General features: G+C 36.2%; 1 protein-coding gene across 5 annotated transcripts in view; it reads left to right on the top strand.

Moving 5' to 3' along the window:
- Positions 1-15,878, top strand: part of LOC140516643 (E3 ubiquitin-protein ligase Mdm2-like) — a 29,275-nt gene extending 13,397 nt beyond the window's left edge. For all 5 annotated transcript variants that reach the window (XM_072627644.1, XM_072627645.1, XM_072627641.1 and 2 more), the window contains 3 exons: positions 9,674-9,817; positions 10,265-10,342; positions 14,715-15,878. In XM_072627644.1, the coding sequence (XP_072483745.1) occupies positions 9,674-9,817; positions 10,265-10,342; positions 14,715-15,281 (789 nt within the window). In that variant the 3' untranslated portion in view covers positions 15,282-15,878. The remainder of the gene's footprint in view (positions 1-9,673; positions 9,818-10,264; positions 10,343-14,714) is intronic.
- The last annotated feature ends 1,093 nt before the right edge of the window (positions 15,879-16,971 follow it).

Raw genomic sequence — 16,971 nt, 5'->3', positions numbered from 1 at the left:
ATATAAATCATGGCTTTGGTTTCCACTTTATCCAATTTATCCATCTAGCTGAAGGCCAGTGTCTTTTATCTTTGAAATTAGCTGTGTTATTTTAACTTTTCCTGGCTGTCTCACTATGTAACTATAATAAATATCCTTGACACAGTCTTTTATACTATTTATCAGGGGACCATAGGCTGAGAGTTAAAAAATAATTTAGAGATCCTCTAATCTAACTCCTTTCCAAATCATGAATCCTATTTCCAGTATGCCTAATCATTGATCATTTAGCCTAAGTGAAGATTTCCTCTGACAGAAAATCCATTAGTTTTTACGTTGGCCCATTTTACTTTTAAATATTCTCATTTTTAGGAGATTTTTTTTCCCTTAGTTTGTACTGAAATGACCTCTCTGTAATTTTTTATCAATTTGTCTTAGGGGGTCAAGCAAAACAATTATGATCTTGCATTCACATAACAATGCTTCATGTGTTTGAAGATTATCATATCCCCTATAAAATGTTATCTTTTCTAGGCTAAACATTCCTATTTCCTTTAATGAAAAATACAATGATTTAGAGTACTCCTCCTGTTACAGTTCTACTCCTGGTTGAATATTAACTTTTCACCATTTCTTCAAAAAATGTCATACCCCGAGCTAGATATAGTAGTTCCAATATAGTCTGACATGTCTGTCATAGTATAGTGTAATTATCATCTCCTTGTGCCAGGACACTTGGGTCTTTTTTTTCTTTTTTGTAGTCTTACCCTGTGATCTTATTGATGTAAAGTCCCAGGTGAGGAGGCTTCCTCTATTAATACAGATTAGCAACTGTTCTATAACTTAAAATCATATGGAATTGCTTGGGACACTGAGTTCTGAGACCAACTCTGTCTACTACTGATTCTTAAGCTGGTATTCATGGATAAATTTCAGGTTGTCCATGAGCTTAGATGGGGGAAGAATTACATATTTATTTTCACTAATTTCCAAATGAAATTTAGCATTTTCCTTAATTACTTAAAAACATTCTTTTGAGAAGGGGTCCATGGGTTTCAGTAGACTGCCAGGGTTTGGAGGGCATGATACAAAAAGGTTAAGAAGTTCCATGCTACCTCTCCTTGGATACTTTTCCTTTCACTGATAGTAGGAAGTTTTTATGACTTATTTTTCTGTTCTTCAGCTGGTCTATTGGAACTCAGAGCCTTGATCAGTCTGTTGGAATTTGGAACCCTCATTGCTCCATTCAAACTCAGGCTACCTTCATTGAACTATTAGAAGCTGGGCTCAAAATTTACCCATTCCGACTTGGATCCCAAAATTCTACCCTCGCTTCAAGGGGCAGGCCTTGTGAGAAAAAGGAAAGGGTTGTAGATTATTGGTGTATGCTGAGCCTGTCAAAGGTCCTTTTTACTCCTAGATTTAGGGGTTGGAGAGAATAAAGACAGGAGGAGTAGGGCAGCCTTCCTGGGTCAGAACTGAGAGAAGGGGGGGGCTGATTTTTAGGGCAAATAGGGATTTAATCTAGGTATTGTGAAAACATTATTGGGGGAAAGAGACATGGGGGCTGTTTGGAGAAGGGGGATGGCAACTGAGGGAAGAATCCATTTTCACTAGTAAAGGGATAAACCAAATAAACCTTGCCTTGAAGTACAGCTGAATTGTTTTGAATAATGACTTTTATGGATTTTTTATGTTTTTACATTGCCACCATTTCAGTTTATAGCTCCTCTTCCCTCCCAACATATATACAATGAGCCCTGCCTTGTAACAAAGAAAAATGGGTAAATAAAACTACTGTCAGCAACTTTTTGACAGTAGTCTACATCATTCCAAACCCACAGTTCCTTATCTTCTCAGAGAAAGAAGAGAAATATATTTATTTTCTCCTTGGGAAGGGGAGGAGCCCATACTGATCGTTAAATTTTTTGTGTTTGGCTTTATTTTAGTGTAGTTTCAATTTACGTTGTTTATCATTTTTATATATATTGCTTTTTGGGCAGCTAGGTGGCACAGTGGGTAGGGTGCCAGGCCTGGAGTTAGGAAGATTCGTCTTCCTGAGTTCAAATCTGACCCCAGACACTTACTAGCTGTGTGACCCTGGGCAAGTCATTTTAACCCTACTTGCCTCAGTTTCTTCCTCAACTGTAAAATGAGCTAGAGAAGAAAATGGCAAACCACTTCAGTATCTTTGCCAAGAAAACCCCAAATGGAGTCAGGAAGAAGAATAGGACACAACTGGACCACAGCAATTTATTATTTTCCTGTTTCTACTTATTTCATACTCTGCATTTCTTCATTATCTAGTGTTTTTTCTCTAAATTTCTCATATTTATTGATTTTTATGCTACAATAATATATTATATGTTCATGCACCACAGTTTGTTCAACTGTTTCCTCAGCTAAATGGGTCCAGTTTTTGAAACCACAAAAAGTGTTGCTATGATTGTTTTTGTGTATGTGAGAGCTGTTTGTCTCCCTCTCCACCCCCCAGGACTATACTCTTAAGCATTGGGATCTCTGAATCAGAGATTATGAACAATTTAGGAGAATTTTTCTCCTACATTTTATTCCACATTGTTTTCCAGAATGGTTGGACCAGTTTGCAGGTCCATCAGCAGTGCTGTCTTCCTCATAGATCCTCCAGCATTGACTCTTTTCATCTTTTGTTATGATGATTTGCTGAGTATGAGATGAAACTGCAGAATTGTTTTCTTTGCATTTCTGTTATTAATAGTGATTTGGAACATGTTTTTGTATGCTTGTTCACAGTTTGTAATTCTTTTGAAAACTTGATATTGACTGCTTAACTATTGGGTAACAGCTCTTTAGATAATTTGTGATTATGATGATAATAGCAGCTAGCATTTACATGGTGTTTTAAGTTTTGCAAAGCATCTTACAGACATCTCGTTTTTATGAACTATTGAATACAATGAATTTTCCCATTGATAACTTCCCTTCTTATGCATGATCATTGTTTTATGATTGAGAACCATTTGGTATCTGTGATTGATTGGTGTTAAAACAGGCTTTTGCATCATCAGGTAATTTAGAACTAATGAATACATGCTGTTGATTTCCAAATGTAACCCATCCCAGTCTCATCCCTACCCAATTCATGCCCAAGCTCATTCTCCATCTGGTACGCCTATCCTACAAACATTGGCAAACTTATTTGATTGGCCGTCGGGCGTTATCTAGGCAATATTTTAATCCACTATTTTTTTCCAATTGTGGATTTTTAGACCAGCCTCACATTTGTGTGAGTTTATTTGAAGTTTTGTGTAGTGTTACAGGGGATGATGCAAAAAGTACAGTCATCTGATTAGAAGCATTTGGATAGGCTTGTAATTGATAAGGAATCCTTCATTCAGACTTGATGTAAAGTATATTTTTCATGATGTCTTGTTTGCTGTGAGTCTTACGTGATTTCGATATGTGCCTCCCAGATGCACTTCTGAGGAGACTTCAAGTCTCCTTTGTTTTGTTTTGTTTTTTGAGTCATATTCTTTTAAATCACTGAATAATAGCCAGGCATGATGATGCACATCTATCATCCTTGCTACTGGGGTAGGTTGATGGATCCCCTTGATTTCGGGAGTGCTGAGCTGCAGTATGGCTGAAGCTAATGGTATGTGCTAAGTGCAGCACCAGTGTGGTCAGCCTTTGGGAGTGGAAGACCACCAGGCTGCCTAAGGAGGAGCAAAGTGGCGCAGGTCGTAGACGGAGCAGAGTGAAGCTTCCATAACAGTCGGTTTTGGATCAGGCTTGTTTAGTGGCTGCTGTATGTTCTCCATCTTGGACTGGTTGAGGAGACCCATTCTCCAAAGAAGAAAATCAGTGAAAAATAAATAGTGGTGTATTGTGTTCTCTGTATCTTTGAGTCAATAGAGTTGACTGTAAAGTTGTGGTCTTTTGTAGAAAATTGTCTAAGAAAATAACGCTTAAATGGTTTTTGTTGAGGTTACTGTTGATGTGAGCATGGACTGTTGTGACCATTTGAATAAATGGGGTGCTAGTTGCTGCTGTTTTCTCAATTCCCTCCTTTCCTTTCTCCCCTACCCATTTTTGCTTTTTGTTTTTTGGGAGCGGGGTAAGAGCAAAATCCGTAACTTTTTCAGTCTTTAGGAATCTTCACCTCTTTTGATTATCTGCTAATTGATCCTTGAGTGCTTCAGGAATTGTTTCCTGTAGCATGGATTTTTTCTGTGTCTAATTGGCCATTTCTGATGGCTCCCAACTTGTGGTTTAAGTACAGTTGTCACTTCTTCACAAAGCCTGAATTGAATATGATGATTTCTATCTTTTTCATGGGAATGATATACTACCATAAAAAATCCTCACAATTCTGCTATTTTACTTGTGTTTGATTCCATCTGGTTTTATCTGCAAATTCATTCAGGATGAACTGGCTTAATCTGGATCTCACAACATCTTTGTTGGATTGTTTTCTTAACAACTTTTCATTGTTTTGAGGTAATACTGCTTGTAGTTTTCCAACATTTTTCTGTAGTTTGAGTTTGTATTCAACTTGTATTGCCCTTGGCTGCCATTTGAGGTAGTATATACCTGCCAATGAGGGAGTATTTGCTGGTTGAAATACTTTATGGGCTTTTTTTCCCCACTTTTTTGTTGTGATGACTGTTGTACAGGAGTTGAAATTTTAAGAAATGTGATTAATGAACTTCTGTGAAGATGGAGGAGTAAAAGATCCATGGAGAACCTTCTCAGTATCCCAAATGAGCCAAAAATTGTGTCAATAAATGCCTGAAAGAGTGAAAAACACTATCATTTTTCAAGAGAAAAATTTTGGGGGAAAAAATTCAAGGCTTAATAAACATGAGAAAAGGTTCTGATACAATCAAAATGAATATAAGAGTAGAGACATAAACATCAGACAAATAGAATGTATAAAATACAAAACAGAAGCATTAATCTTTTTAGGACACAATGGATATTGGAACAGTGGATGTAGTAAAGGAATTTAAGGAAGAAATGAATTTAAGAAAAATGCCATGGAGGAGCTGAAATAAAATGAAAAGAAACTGAATGAGAACTTTCCTGAGATTTCTGAAACAACAGCTTAGAAGTATCTGAAGAAAAAGGTAACATGTTTAAAATAGAATTATTTCCCTGGAGGACAAAATTGAAGAAACCAAGAAAGGGAAACATGGTCAAAAAATTTCACAACTGGACAAAGATTTAGAACAGTTGGATAAATTGTATCTGGAAGCCAGAACAAGGCAAAAGAATATCAGAATTCTCAGTTTCTGGAAGCTGAAGAAACCAAGATGACATTCTGGGAAACTATATAGGGAAATCTGAGAATATATTGAAAATGAGGGACAGATTATAAGTTAACGGAACAGTTAATCCTAAAGTAATCTTGCCTAGATACATCATTGTTAGACTTTACGACTGCCCTGATAAAGAGATGATTTTGCAAGTCACTGAGAAAAGCATCTCATACCAGAAAACATCAGTTTGAATTATATAACATTTCTAGCAAAACAAGAAAAAGGACAGAATCTGAAATAGTTTAGTTCTAAAAAATTAAAGCTATAAAATTTCATCCCAAATCCAGTTTAGTTTTCCATTTGTGCTAAGTTTCTAATAGAATCTTTTTGAAGACAAAAAAGGTGGTCATTTTGAGTCTACGGGGATTTCAAGGATTTGTGGAGGAGAGAGCCAGTCTTAAGGCAGCTTTGCAACAAGAAGGCAGATCATCGTCAAGGTATGAAAACCAAAGTGAGTTTTACAGTTTAACTCAATGTAATCACTCTAGGGAGATCGTTTTAGGGGTGAGGGAGAAGGGAGGAGGGAAGAAGAGAAATTGAGTATAAGCATCAAAGGTGAAGAAAATGGAGAACAAACAACAAAGAATAGGAAGAGAGGAGAAAGGGTAAGCACTCTTAATACTGATCTCAAAGGGGAGGAAGAGGGAACTGGAATTTTTAGAAAACTAATAGAACTTAAAGAGAGCCTGTTTGTTGAGTGCGATTGTTGTGTGTTAAGGTTGGAATCGGATTAAAATGAAATAAGGGCAATTTTATCCCTTTTACCTAAATGCTAATAAAATATAATTAAGGACAGACCAGAATTGAGATGAGAGATTGGGCTAGAAATGGTGATATCCAATTTCTTAAGTCTACTTTATATGTTCTGGATTTGTAGGAGCTACTGTAATTGTATGCAGTGTCTATACCTTTATCCTTTTTGGATGCTTACTTCAGCCTCTGCTCTATCTGGTCAGCTGATTCCACAGACAGCTGATTTGATGTGATTTGTTTCCTGTCTGTTGAAAAATGGCAAATTTAAATTTTTAATGTTTCTTGCCCTGTTTAGTGCCTTTCCAGCTCTTCTAAACGACTGTACTTAAGATTTGTATGAGAATTTTTAGGAGTCTACTTTCACTTTGGCTTTTAAGTTTTTTGATCATAAGCCATATTTGCCAGTGTAGTTTTCACTTTCTACCCGTGTTCACTTGTGTATTGAAGTTGTTGAATTTCAAAGTATATATTGATTTATCTTGAAGAACGTTGTCAAGTTCTTAAGTAGAATTTCTCTACTACTCTCTGTAGTAGATATTGCGACATGAGCTAGTTATCTTCATGGTGGTATATTTGCTTATGTTGATTTTGAGAATCTTTTGAAATAATTTGAGTATACAATGAAACCAAACACAGCCAGCTTTTTTATTGATAAGCTGCTCATCCATGTAGTTGTGACCTCTTTTATGTATTCTATTCATACTTAATAGTTAGAATGTCAAAGTGGATGTTTTCAGTTTCTCCCACTGATGTCAATTTGTTGGGCGTTAGACATAAAGCATAATTTTTTTCTTGCCAGATTGAGAGTCTGCCCTTTATGTCTTATGCCAAAGAAAGTCACATAGGCAGCATACTTCATTAGGAATAGGAAATGCCTACCAGCTTGCAAATAGATAGTGAATTGAATGCATGTCGTTTTGAATCTTTCCCTTTTAAAATGCTTTATAAATTCTAAAAGCTGAGTTGCAAAAGAATATTTGAGAAATAATACTCAGCTCAGTTATAAAACTGCAGAGATTAAAAAGGTATACACAGAGTTCTTCAGTGAACCATTGTTATCTTTTTAAAATCTCTGAATAAAAAGATATAAGGATGTTCTTTCCTTCTGGTTCTTTGTTACTAACTAAAAGCACTGTTGTCAATATTTTTGTATATATGAGACATTTGGAAACTGTTGATTCCTTTTAGTATGATTGACATATGTAGCACCCACCTTGTAGCTGAGATACAGCATTTCAGATAGCGTAGAAAATAATATATGGTTTTAAATTGACATCTAAGAATCACCTTACGATTCTGGCAATAATTGAAGTACAGTAATCCAGTTTCTAGCTTAACACATTTATGTATTATTTAAATGTTTTTCTTCCATTCCTTGGTAAGGTAGGTATCTAATTAGGCTGATCTATTAAGGTGGATGTTAGCTGGGGAGAATCAGCAAACTCATCCTACCTTGAGTTTGGTTACTCCTTTTTTCCTTTAACATGCGATCAGCTGTAAGTCCAATATGCAGGCCAGTCTCCTGAGAGGCACTTCTTTAAAATTTCTTAATTCCTGCCTTTTCTTAAAGAACTTAGGAAATAATAGCAAATGTTTTGCTGCCCATCTTCACCTTTGCCCTCCAGTAAAATAATCAGATTAGAGCATAGCAGCATTCTTTCCTTGTTATGTATTTAAACCTTCATTTCTACTTCCAAAATTTGTAGTGTAGAAAAGAGGCTAGGATTAAATTGCCTAAAATATTTTATTCTCTTAACTAAGGGCTAAAATTCTCTCAATATGCAAGAAGTTTAAAAAGATTATTTCCTCAAACTCTCTTTATATGGCTACACACTCAAAATTTGTAACCTGGCTGGAATCATTTTTGTCAGGGAAAAATTAGAAGTGAATTCTAACTCATCTGTATAACAGACAAATCATAGTGATTCAAAAGGGCAGGGGAGGGGAGAAGAGAAAAGAAGGAAAGGCTTTCTTTGAGGGAGGGTTGGTAAATTCATTGGTTGGAATTCTCCCCCAAGCTAGGGAAATGTGACATCAGTCATGCTGGCTACTGAACTGGCTGTCCTCACCTGCTGCACTTAGGACTGGAGCTGTACAAACTTGGTACTATTTTCATAAGTGCCAGTGCTATATTATTGAATTGTATAGCTGCTGGTGCCATAATCAGACTGTGTTACAAATGAAGAATGTGGACTTCTAATAGCATATGGCCATGTAATTATAATCAAGCTTCTAGCGTGTCTCCGGCCACATCTGGATGATTGATTAAAGAAGTGGTATACTGAAAACAATTACCCATTCCACCTCTGCCTTCTCTGGGATATGGCAGCATCCGCTAGGGACTGGCTGATCATCTCATTAAAGTATTTTCTTTAAGTGTGATCCTTGCATTTTCTGTGCAAAGATTCAAAATCCGTGGAAGCTGTGGTGGTTAATGAGTGTCATATAGTTTCCATTGATTTCTTCAAGAAGATGTTACTTGCATTTTTCATAGTTGATAGAATTGAGAAGCAAGAAGGGACCTTAGAAATATTTTAGTAGACCTCATAATCCAGATGAGGAGACTGAAACCTAAGCAGTTAAGTGATTGGCCTACAGTCACTCGGTTGTTAATGACTGACCTAAGATTCAAACTCAGTTTTTCTGACTTCCAATTCTTTACACTCAGCTATGTGACTAGATCTCATTCCACAGTAAGGGTCTTTGTCACACCTGCCTTGGTTAACAAATTTAATAGCTCTTTGGCTCAGAGTCCAAAAACTCATCTTTAAGCTGTACCTTGTATAAGGCACATAATACTGATGAACATTAGTTTCTCCTGATTTCTGAAATGTTCAGAGATAGCTGGGAAAGGCAGTTGTCTCAAAATTGAGAACCTTTAGCAGGATTTTTTATAAATAGTCTCAAATTTAGACTATTTTACATAGCCAGTTATTTGTATTTTCTGGGCAAGCCCTCTGGTAAGTGCTAGAATTATGTGAATTGGACCATTCTTTTACCTCTCCAAATTCAACCTGTAATCCTGTTTATTAAGCTGTATAAAGTTTATGTTTCTAAGTCAACAGATTAAAGACCCAAGTGTGCACAAGTCATGTGCTAGTTCTGTGGGGGAGGCCTTAAGAAAGTATAGAGGACAGTCTTTGTCCTCAAATACATAATCTTTTGGGAAAATTAGATAGTACATCTGTAATTCAGTAATTCAAAGGAGACAAATAATTTTCAGATGTGTGATTGGGAAGGTTTTCCAGGAATATGGAACTTGAGCTGACCCTCAAGGACTGTGGAGGAGTGGGATGTGGTTGGGGAGGAGAAGAAGGAAACATTTCAAATAGGAGGAAAGGTTAAAGCAAAGGCTTGGAGGTAGGGACAGTCTGCCTGGAGAGGATGGTTCATTTTGAGGTTATCAAGTGTAAGAAGAGCTTTAAATATTAGCGTTTTTGAAGGCCTGGAATGTCAGGATAAGGAGTCTAGGTTTTGTCCAATTTTGTGTAAGGAAATGACAAAGTCTTTTTGGAAGAATTAGTTTGATGTGCTGATTGGATTTTAAGGTGGGGGCGGGATTGGACAAGTAAGGGAGAGCAGTTAGGAAATTGTGGATCGTTTTTTTTTGCTTGAGTTAAAATTCCTTTTCTTTTGTTTAGGATATTGATACTGGTGTATTAAGTGAAAATTCAGATGATTCAGTTTCAGACCAATTCAGTGTTGAGTTTGAAGTTGAGTCTATTGATTCAGAAGATTATAGCCACAATGAAGAAGGACAAGAACTCACAGATGAAGATGATGAGGTGGGTTTTTTTTTTTTTAACATACCTGCTTAAGAAATAAGTGAAGTGTTTTCCTTGTTTTTAGTGCATTCTGTACAGCAAATTGAAATGTTAATCCCAATTTTTGAATGTATTGGTTCATTTAAAATTCCAGAAATTTCTTTATCTTTGTCTTCATCACCCTTCACGCATGAAAGAAAAGTCTGTTTACCTTGTAATTCTGAGAGGTAGCTAACACAAGCAGTATCATTCTCATTTTGTAGATAGAAGTTTAGAAAGGTGAAGTTACTTGCCCTTGGCAAGTTGCGGAGCCTGTCTGGGCTCTGCTCAGCTCCAGTGCTGTGCTTCTGTTTGCTTGTGGGTCAGCTCTTCATTTTCGAAACTCCACTTCTAGTAAATCTAGGGAACTTGTTTAGATAAAATGAAGTAATAGGTTTGTATTAATGGAGTTGTTGGGCCTTGTTTTAGATATCCCAGGTAACCTTATATCAGGCAGAGGATAGTGACACTGACTCGTTTGATGAAGATCCTGAAATATCCTTAGCTGTAAGTATAAAATTCTGATTTCCTGCGATACAAAAGCAAATGACAGTGAGATGTGAATTTAGAGTAGGGTTAGAAAAGTATATCCACTTTGTAAGAAGTAAAAAAATTTGTGGAATTTACTTTATTTTTAACATTACAATATACATTAATGACTTAAGGCAGTCATCTGTTGCTACATATATGTTGTTTATTGGAATGTGATTAATATTTTTTTGTTAAATGCTCACATTTATGCCACACACTTAGGATTTCCTGTTCATTAATTAACTGATGTTGAGGAAGATTTTGTTAAACTATTGTTTTAGCTTCTTATTTGGTTAATATTGCTAGTTATTCTTTCCTTCTAAGAATAGATTAGTAGTAAAGTGTATTTTCATATGCTAAAGAAGAGAAAAGATTATAAAATCAGGTATACACCATGGGGATATCTGTGTTTACCTGACTTCAAATACTCTCTTTGTATGTAGAATAAGAAAAAAGGTTAAAAAAGGTGGCCTGGTTGCTACATTTTGAGGACAGAGGATGGCAGGGGGATGACACAGCACTCAGTATCCTTGTGCCAAACAACTTCTAAGGAAGATTGTCCCCCCATGGTGAACTTAGGGAAGGATGTGGTGCAAGGCCTGGATGAGTTGTGATGTGCATTTCTGTTAGAGGGAATGTCCAAATCATTGAGATCAAAGGTATTTGAGAACTGTAAGAACACCATAATACTGTGTGACTTGAAAAGAAAACTTTAAATTTCATTGTAATGTTGGAAGACAAAAACTAGAAAATTAAAATGACTTCATAATGTTGATATAGTTGAAGTCAAGTTGAGTAAGCTGTTTCATATAACATACTGTATATAAAAATTTTGAAGTACATAGTCACATAGTAGATCTAGCAATAGTTTTATCTCATCCTAACAGAAACAGTAACATATACCGTTATGATTTTAAAAGAACTTAGTGAAAACTATTTCCTAACATTCTTTTATGACTTCCATTTTAATATTATAAGATAGCATTGTAGACACTGGGCATGCTTGGTTTTGTGAGATGATGTGCTTTAAAGTCCATTGGTGTCAGACTAAATATAGGGGCCACCGATTTCTACATCAAGATCCCTGTGGGCTACTTATTGACTTATGTTACCTCTGTTTTATTGTATTTATTTATTTTGTAACATTTCCCAGGCACATTTTATTCTGGTTCCAGGGAGTGCTTGGAAGCGTTGTGGTGCATCAGTGAACTCTGTGTTTGATGCCTCTGCTCTGGTCCTTAAGCCTGACTGGTCAAGAATTTTGCTTTCACCCATCAGTTATAACTGCATTTGACATTGTTTGCATCATTCTGCCCTTATCTCCAGCTTCTCTTCAGACTGAGCCTTATTGGTTTGTTAGTGACTCAGGGTTCAGGTTTTTTTTTTTCTTTTAATTTACATTGTTGTAGTTGTATGTATGGTTCTACTTATCTGTTTGTATCATTTTATGCAGTTGTTCCTAAGTTATTCTCATAGTTACTATTTCTTATTGTGTAACACTATACTATTACATTCATGTACTGCAATTTAGTCATTGTCCGTTTGATGGACACTCTGCTTTACCATCACAAAAAGTGCTGAATATGAATCTATATACTGATCACCCTACTTTTCTACCTGTACCTCATACTGTTTCCCTTCATGGACTCAATGCTCCAGCTAAACTGGATTATTTGGTATCTCTTGAATGTGTCTTGTACCTCATTGCCTTTGTTCAAGCCATTTTCTCTACCTAGCATGTCTATCTAGCTAAGTGACTCAGTGAATAGAGGGTTTACTAGAGTCAGGAGGAACTGAGTTCAAATCCATTCTCAAACACTTATTAGGTTTGTGTCCCTGGGTAAATCACCTAATCTTTGCTTGCCTCAGTCTTCCCCTACTCTAAAATAGGGATAACAAATAGCACCTACCTTGCAGAGTTGTTGTGAAGATCAAGTGAGATAATATTTGTAAAGTGCTTAGCACAGCCCCTGGCGTATTGTAGGTGCTGTATAAATGCTTATTCTCTTCCCTTCCCTTCCTCCTCACTTTTGACTTTCTACCTATCCTTTCCAATTCAGTTTAGAATGCTCATCATTCATAAAGATTTTTCTAATTTCCCCTCAATGACTTTCTCCCCTCAAATTTTACATAGCACTTGGTTATGAAATCTTTCCTTAATACACAAGTGTTTTATGTACTTTTTTGCATTCTAGTAGTATGTATGTCTTATGCCTCTTCTAGAATAGCTCTGTGAGGGCTATGTTTTCTCTAAACTTCATACCTTCCTCAGGATCTTGCACAATGCTGTGTTCACTGTTAATACTTCACTTATTAAATATTGTCTGTTGTGGAGGCCTTGGAATGGTGGGCTGAGGAGTCTGGACTTTTATGTTGTAGGTAGTGAAAACCATTGGATGCTTTTGAATAGGGAAATGACATGAGAAACACTGGCTCTAATGTGCAGGATGGATTGGTGGAAAGCTCGTTTAAATCATTTCATTACTCTAGATAATAAAGATCCTGAATGGCAATAAGAATGGGAAGAATTTTTGGATGTTGTGTTTCAGAGGAAGTATGAGGAGACTATAATGACTGAATTTGGGGGTAGAAGGAAATGGGGGGAGTCAGAGGTGGTTCCACTCCTTTGAGAGTTTGGTATTATTAGCAGAAACAAAAGAGTCAGGAGGGAAGGTTGCTTTTTGTTTCTCTCTTGCTTCTCTCTTTGACCCCATCTCAACAAACACCAAACCTGCAGACAAAGCCTTTTACTGAAACTTGTTTTCTGTATTGTTTCTCATAAGATGGTAGTGAGGGACCTTCACTAAAATCCTAGCTTAATGTCTTGTTATATAATTCAGGTAATCCTGAATTTTCAAGTTATTCCAGTGAGACTCAGACTTTTTAGCAAATTTAGTAAATTCCTACCAAGGTGAGAAGTCTAGGCCAAGTGAAGCACTATTAGTCTGTTCTCTCAAGATCAACCCAAGATCTCTGAAGATCAGAGAAGTTTATCACCAGAAGTGATAAGTCGGAAACCCTGTGCTAAGGTGCAGCATATGTACGTCAATACAGTGAGAATATGCTCACATGAGTGAAATCATAGATCTTCGAGGCATAAGAAACAAGTAAAAGTTAGGCTTAGTGTTAAGAAGAGAGACTGCTGAATTACTATGGCTTCTTTCTCTAGTTTAGCTCTCTAGAGCTAAGCAGTTGACAAACTTAAAGATAACAGACTGTTTAGTAACCTCTGTACCCATTCCAAAATATTTTCTCTTCCAAACATATGCTTACTAAATATTTTCATTTCACTTTGTCCCTGAAATGACTACCAGGGATTCGTTTGAATTTGCAAGCCTTTTGAAAAAAAATGGAGCTATCACTCCTGGGAGGTTTGCTGAGGCTCAGAATTAATTTCTTTTAATTTAGGTTTTCTTCCTAACACAGCTTGATATTTGAAATAAGAATTTTGTTTAGAGTGAAAGGATTATAGGTAATTTGGGGACATGAAGAACATTGGCGGGCACATATGAGTTGAGGATAATATAAGGAAATGCTAAGGGGGAATCACATTAGGATACATAGAGGGAGAAATGAGAGAAAGTACAATGGTAATGAAGATGTCAAAGACAGGTTTCATCTAGGGTTAACCTTCTCCACAGGGCAAGAGAACTAGAGGGGGATCCATTAGATGATTTTCATTCATAATTCCAGCCATCCTCTCAGCCTTTTCCACCTCTCCATTGTTCAGTGTTCTCAATATCTAGTATTATTAATTAGGCTGTATTATAAAGTAGACTTTTCTGAGTTTGGCCTGGGAACCTAACTTCTGTTTCTAGCAATATTTCTATGAAGACATTCATTTTCACTTTCAAAAAAACCTGATTTGTAAAATAACAAAAATCATTTGTAAGGTGGGAACTGGCTACAAATGTAAGTTGGCTAGTTTCCTATAAATTGCATTACTCTCTATTTTACAAAAAGGGGGAGGGGGGGGCAATAGTTAAAACATATTCTTCTGAATACTACCCAATCAAAATAGACATGGTAGCAGATGGTTCCTGACAGATACGGATAAGGATGGATTCCTATTAAAAAAAGGTCTACAACTAAGAGAAATAGAATGCCTCACGTCAGAATCTCCAAAAGGTGAAAAGACCACTTACCCACAATTTCAGGTTTCAGGAGAAGTTGCTAAGAGTTAAAGATGGGGTAGAATTTGAAATGTTTTACAAAATAAGCTACCAAATCTTTTTATTGCAAAACCTGATTTTTAACAAACAAGCTGAATAAATTGGCATGACTAGCATTGTTATTTCTGGTTATTTAAGAACTATTGAAACTAGTTCTACTTCTTTTTTCATTGCAGGACTATTGGAAGTGTACTTCCTGTGATAAAATGAACCCTCCACTTCCACCACGTTGCCATAGATGCTGGGCTTTGCGAGAGAATTGGCTTTCTGAGGGGAAAGGTGACGTGTCAGATAAAGGCAGACTAGAACGCCCCACGCAAGGGGAGGAAGAGGGCTTTGATGTTCCAGATTGTAAGAAAAATAAAATGAATGACTCTCAAGATTCATGTGTTGAGGAAAGTGATGAAAAAATAGTACAGATGTCAGACTCCCAAGAAAGTGAGGATTATTCTCAGCCATCGACATCTAAAAGTATCATCTGTAGTAGTCAGGAAGATGCTGGAGAATTTGAGAGGGAAGAAGTGCAAGACAAAGAAGCAAGTGTGGAATCCATTCTTCCCCCTAGTACAGTAGAGCCCTGTGTCATCTGTCAGAGCCGACCTAAAAATGGATGCATTGTTCATGGAAGGACAGGACATCTTATGGCATGTTTTACATGTGCTAAGAAGCTGAAAAAGAGAAATAAGCCTTGTCCAGTGTGTAGGCAGCCAATTCAGATGATTGTGTTAACTTATTTTCTCTAAATGTGATGTACTAAAAATGGAACCATGTATGAACCTTGTGTATGAAACTCTTAAAGAATGTTCACACGACTTGTGAACTTTATTTAAAATTTTATTTTTGTACATTTTTTTCTGGGATGACTTCTAATCCATATTAGTTAAATCTCATGCAATTTACTTTTTGGAAGAATTTTTTTATTCTCTTCCTTTGGGAAAAAACATTTTAATTACTATTTTTTCCATTTTTGCATTTTTATTAGTTTTCATTTGTATTATTTATAGAGGCAGCCAGGTATAGTGGATAGAGTGCGGGTCAGATACTGCATGGGACACTTACAGCTCGTTTGACCCCGGATGAATCATTTAACCTCTTTGTGCTTTAGTTGGTTCCCAAAACTTATGTGCCAAGTCAGATCATTTGAGAGTAAGTCATAAACACTCATACTGGGTTATATTGAATCTATAGATCCTTTACTGTTTGCATCTGTTAAGAATCACTAGTTATTTTGAAGATTGACTTTCTTTTTGTTAAGTAATTTCCTTATCTAGTTTGGGAGTGTGAAATTTTTTGAAAAAATTGTGTAAATAGTAAATTTAATAAATATTATTTAAGTTGCATACTGTTGGTGAAATGTGATGATGATTCATGAAAATGATTGTTTTTGAGTTGCAAATAAGTTCAGGTTTCTGATTCTTTGAAGTTTTATCTGTCCTTACTTCCAAGAATCTTAGGGAAAATCTCCTAGGAAAAACCTGATAGTTTTCATTTGTTATTTAGAGATCTTTTTATATTGCACAGACAAATACAAAAGAAAGGGTGGCTTTATGTTTTTTAGAGCCCATCATAGTTCTTTTATAAATTTTTAAAATTTATTTGTAGTTTACAACATTCAGTTCCACAAGCTTTTGAGTTTTAAATTTTCCCCTCTCCCCCAAGATGGCATGCAATCTGATATAAGTTATATATACATTCATATTAAACATTTTCACATTAGTCATGTGGTAAAGAAGAATTAGAATGAATGGAATGAGCCACAAGAAAGAAGAAACAAAACAGAGAACAAATACTATGCATTCAGACTCTAATTCCATCTCTGGATGTGGATAGCCTTTACCCTCATGAGCCTTTTGGAGTTGTCTTAGAACCTTGCATTGCTGAGACTAGCCAAGTCTATCAAAGTTAGTCAAAATACAATATGACTGTAACTGTACGTAGCATATTCTCCTGGTTCTGCTCCCTTCACTTAGCATCAGTTCATTTAAGTCCAGGTTTTCCTGAAGTTCCTGTGCTCATTATTTTATAGCACAATAGTATTCCATTACTTTCATATACCACAACTTGTTCAGCTGTTCCCCAATTGATGACAATCCCCTCAATTTCCAATTCTTTGCCACCACAAGAAGTTGCTGCAAATGTTTTTGTACATGTGGGTCCTTTTTCCATTTGTATGATCCCTTTGAGATACAGCCCTAAAAATGGTATCGTTGGGGCCATCATAATTCTTTCTATACTCCTTTGCCACCAGGACCATACCAGGCAGGTCTTTTTAAGGGCCTCAAGTACAATGTAGCAATGCCCCTTTGGATGAATGATAGCTTACCCCAGACCTTTTTCACACTTCAAATTAGGATTAGAATTGGGAAAATCTGTTTCTACCAAGTTGAACATAATTCAGATGTAACTCATTATGTTATCTTAATCTGGACATAT

This window comes from Notamacropus eugenii, chromosome Y (assembly GCF_028372415.1).
Source record: "Notamacropus eugenii isolate mMacEug1 chromosome Y, mMacEug1.pri_v2, whole genome shotgun sequence".
Taxonomy (NCBI): Eukaryota; Metazoa; Chordata; class Mammalia; order Diprotodontia; family Macropodidae; genus Notamacropus; species Notamacropus eugenii.
The sequence above is the reverse complement of the archived record's forward strand: the minus strand, read 5'-3'. Positions and strand labels throughout refer to the sequence as shown.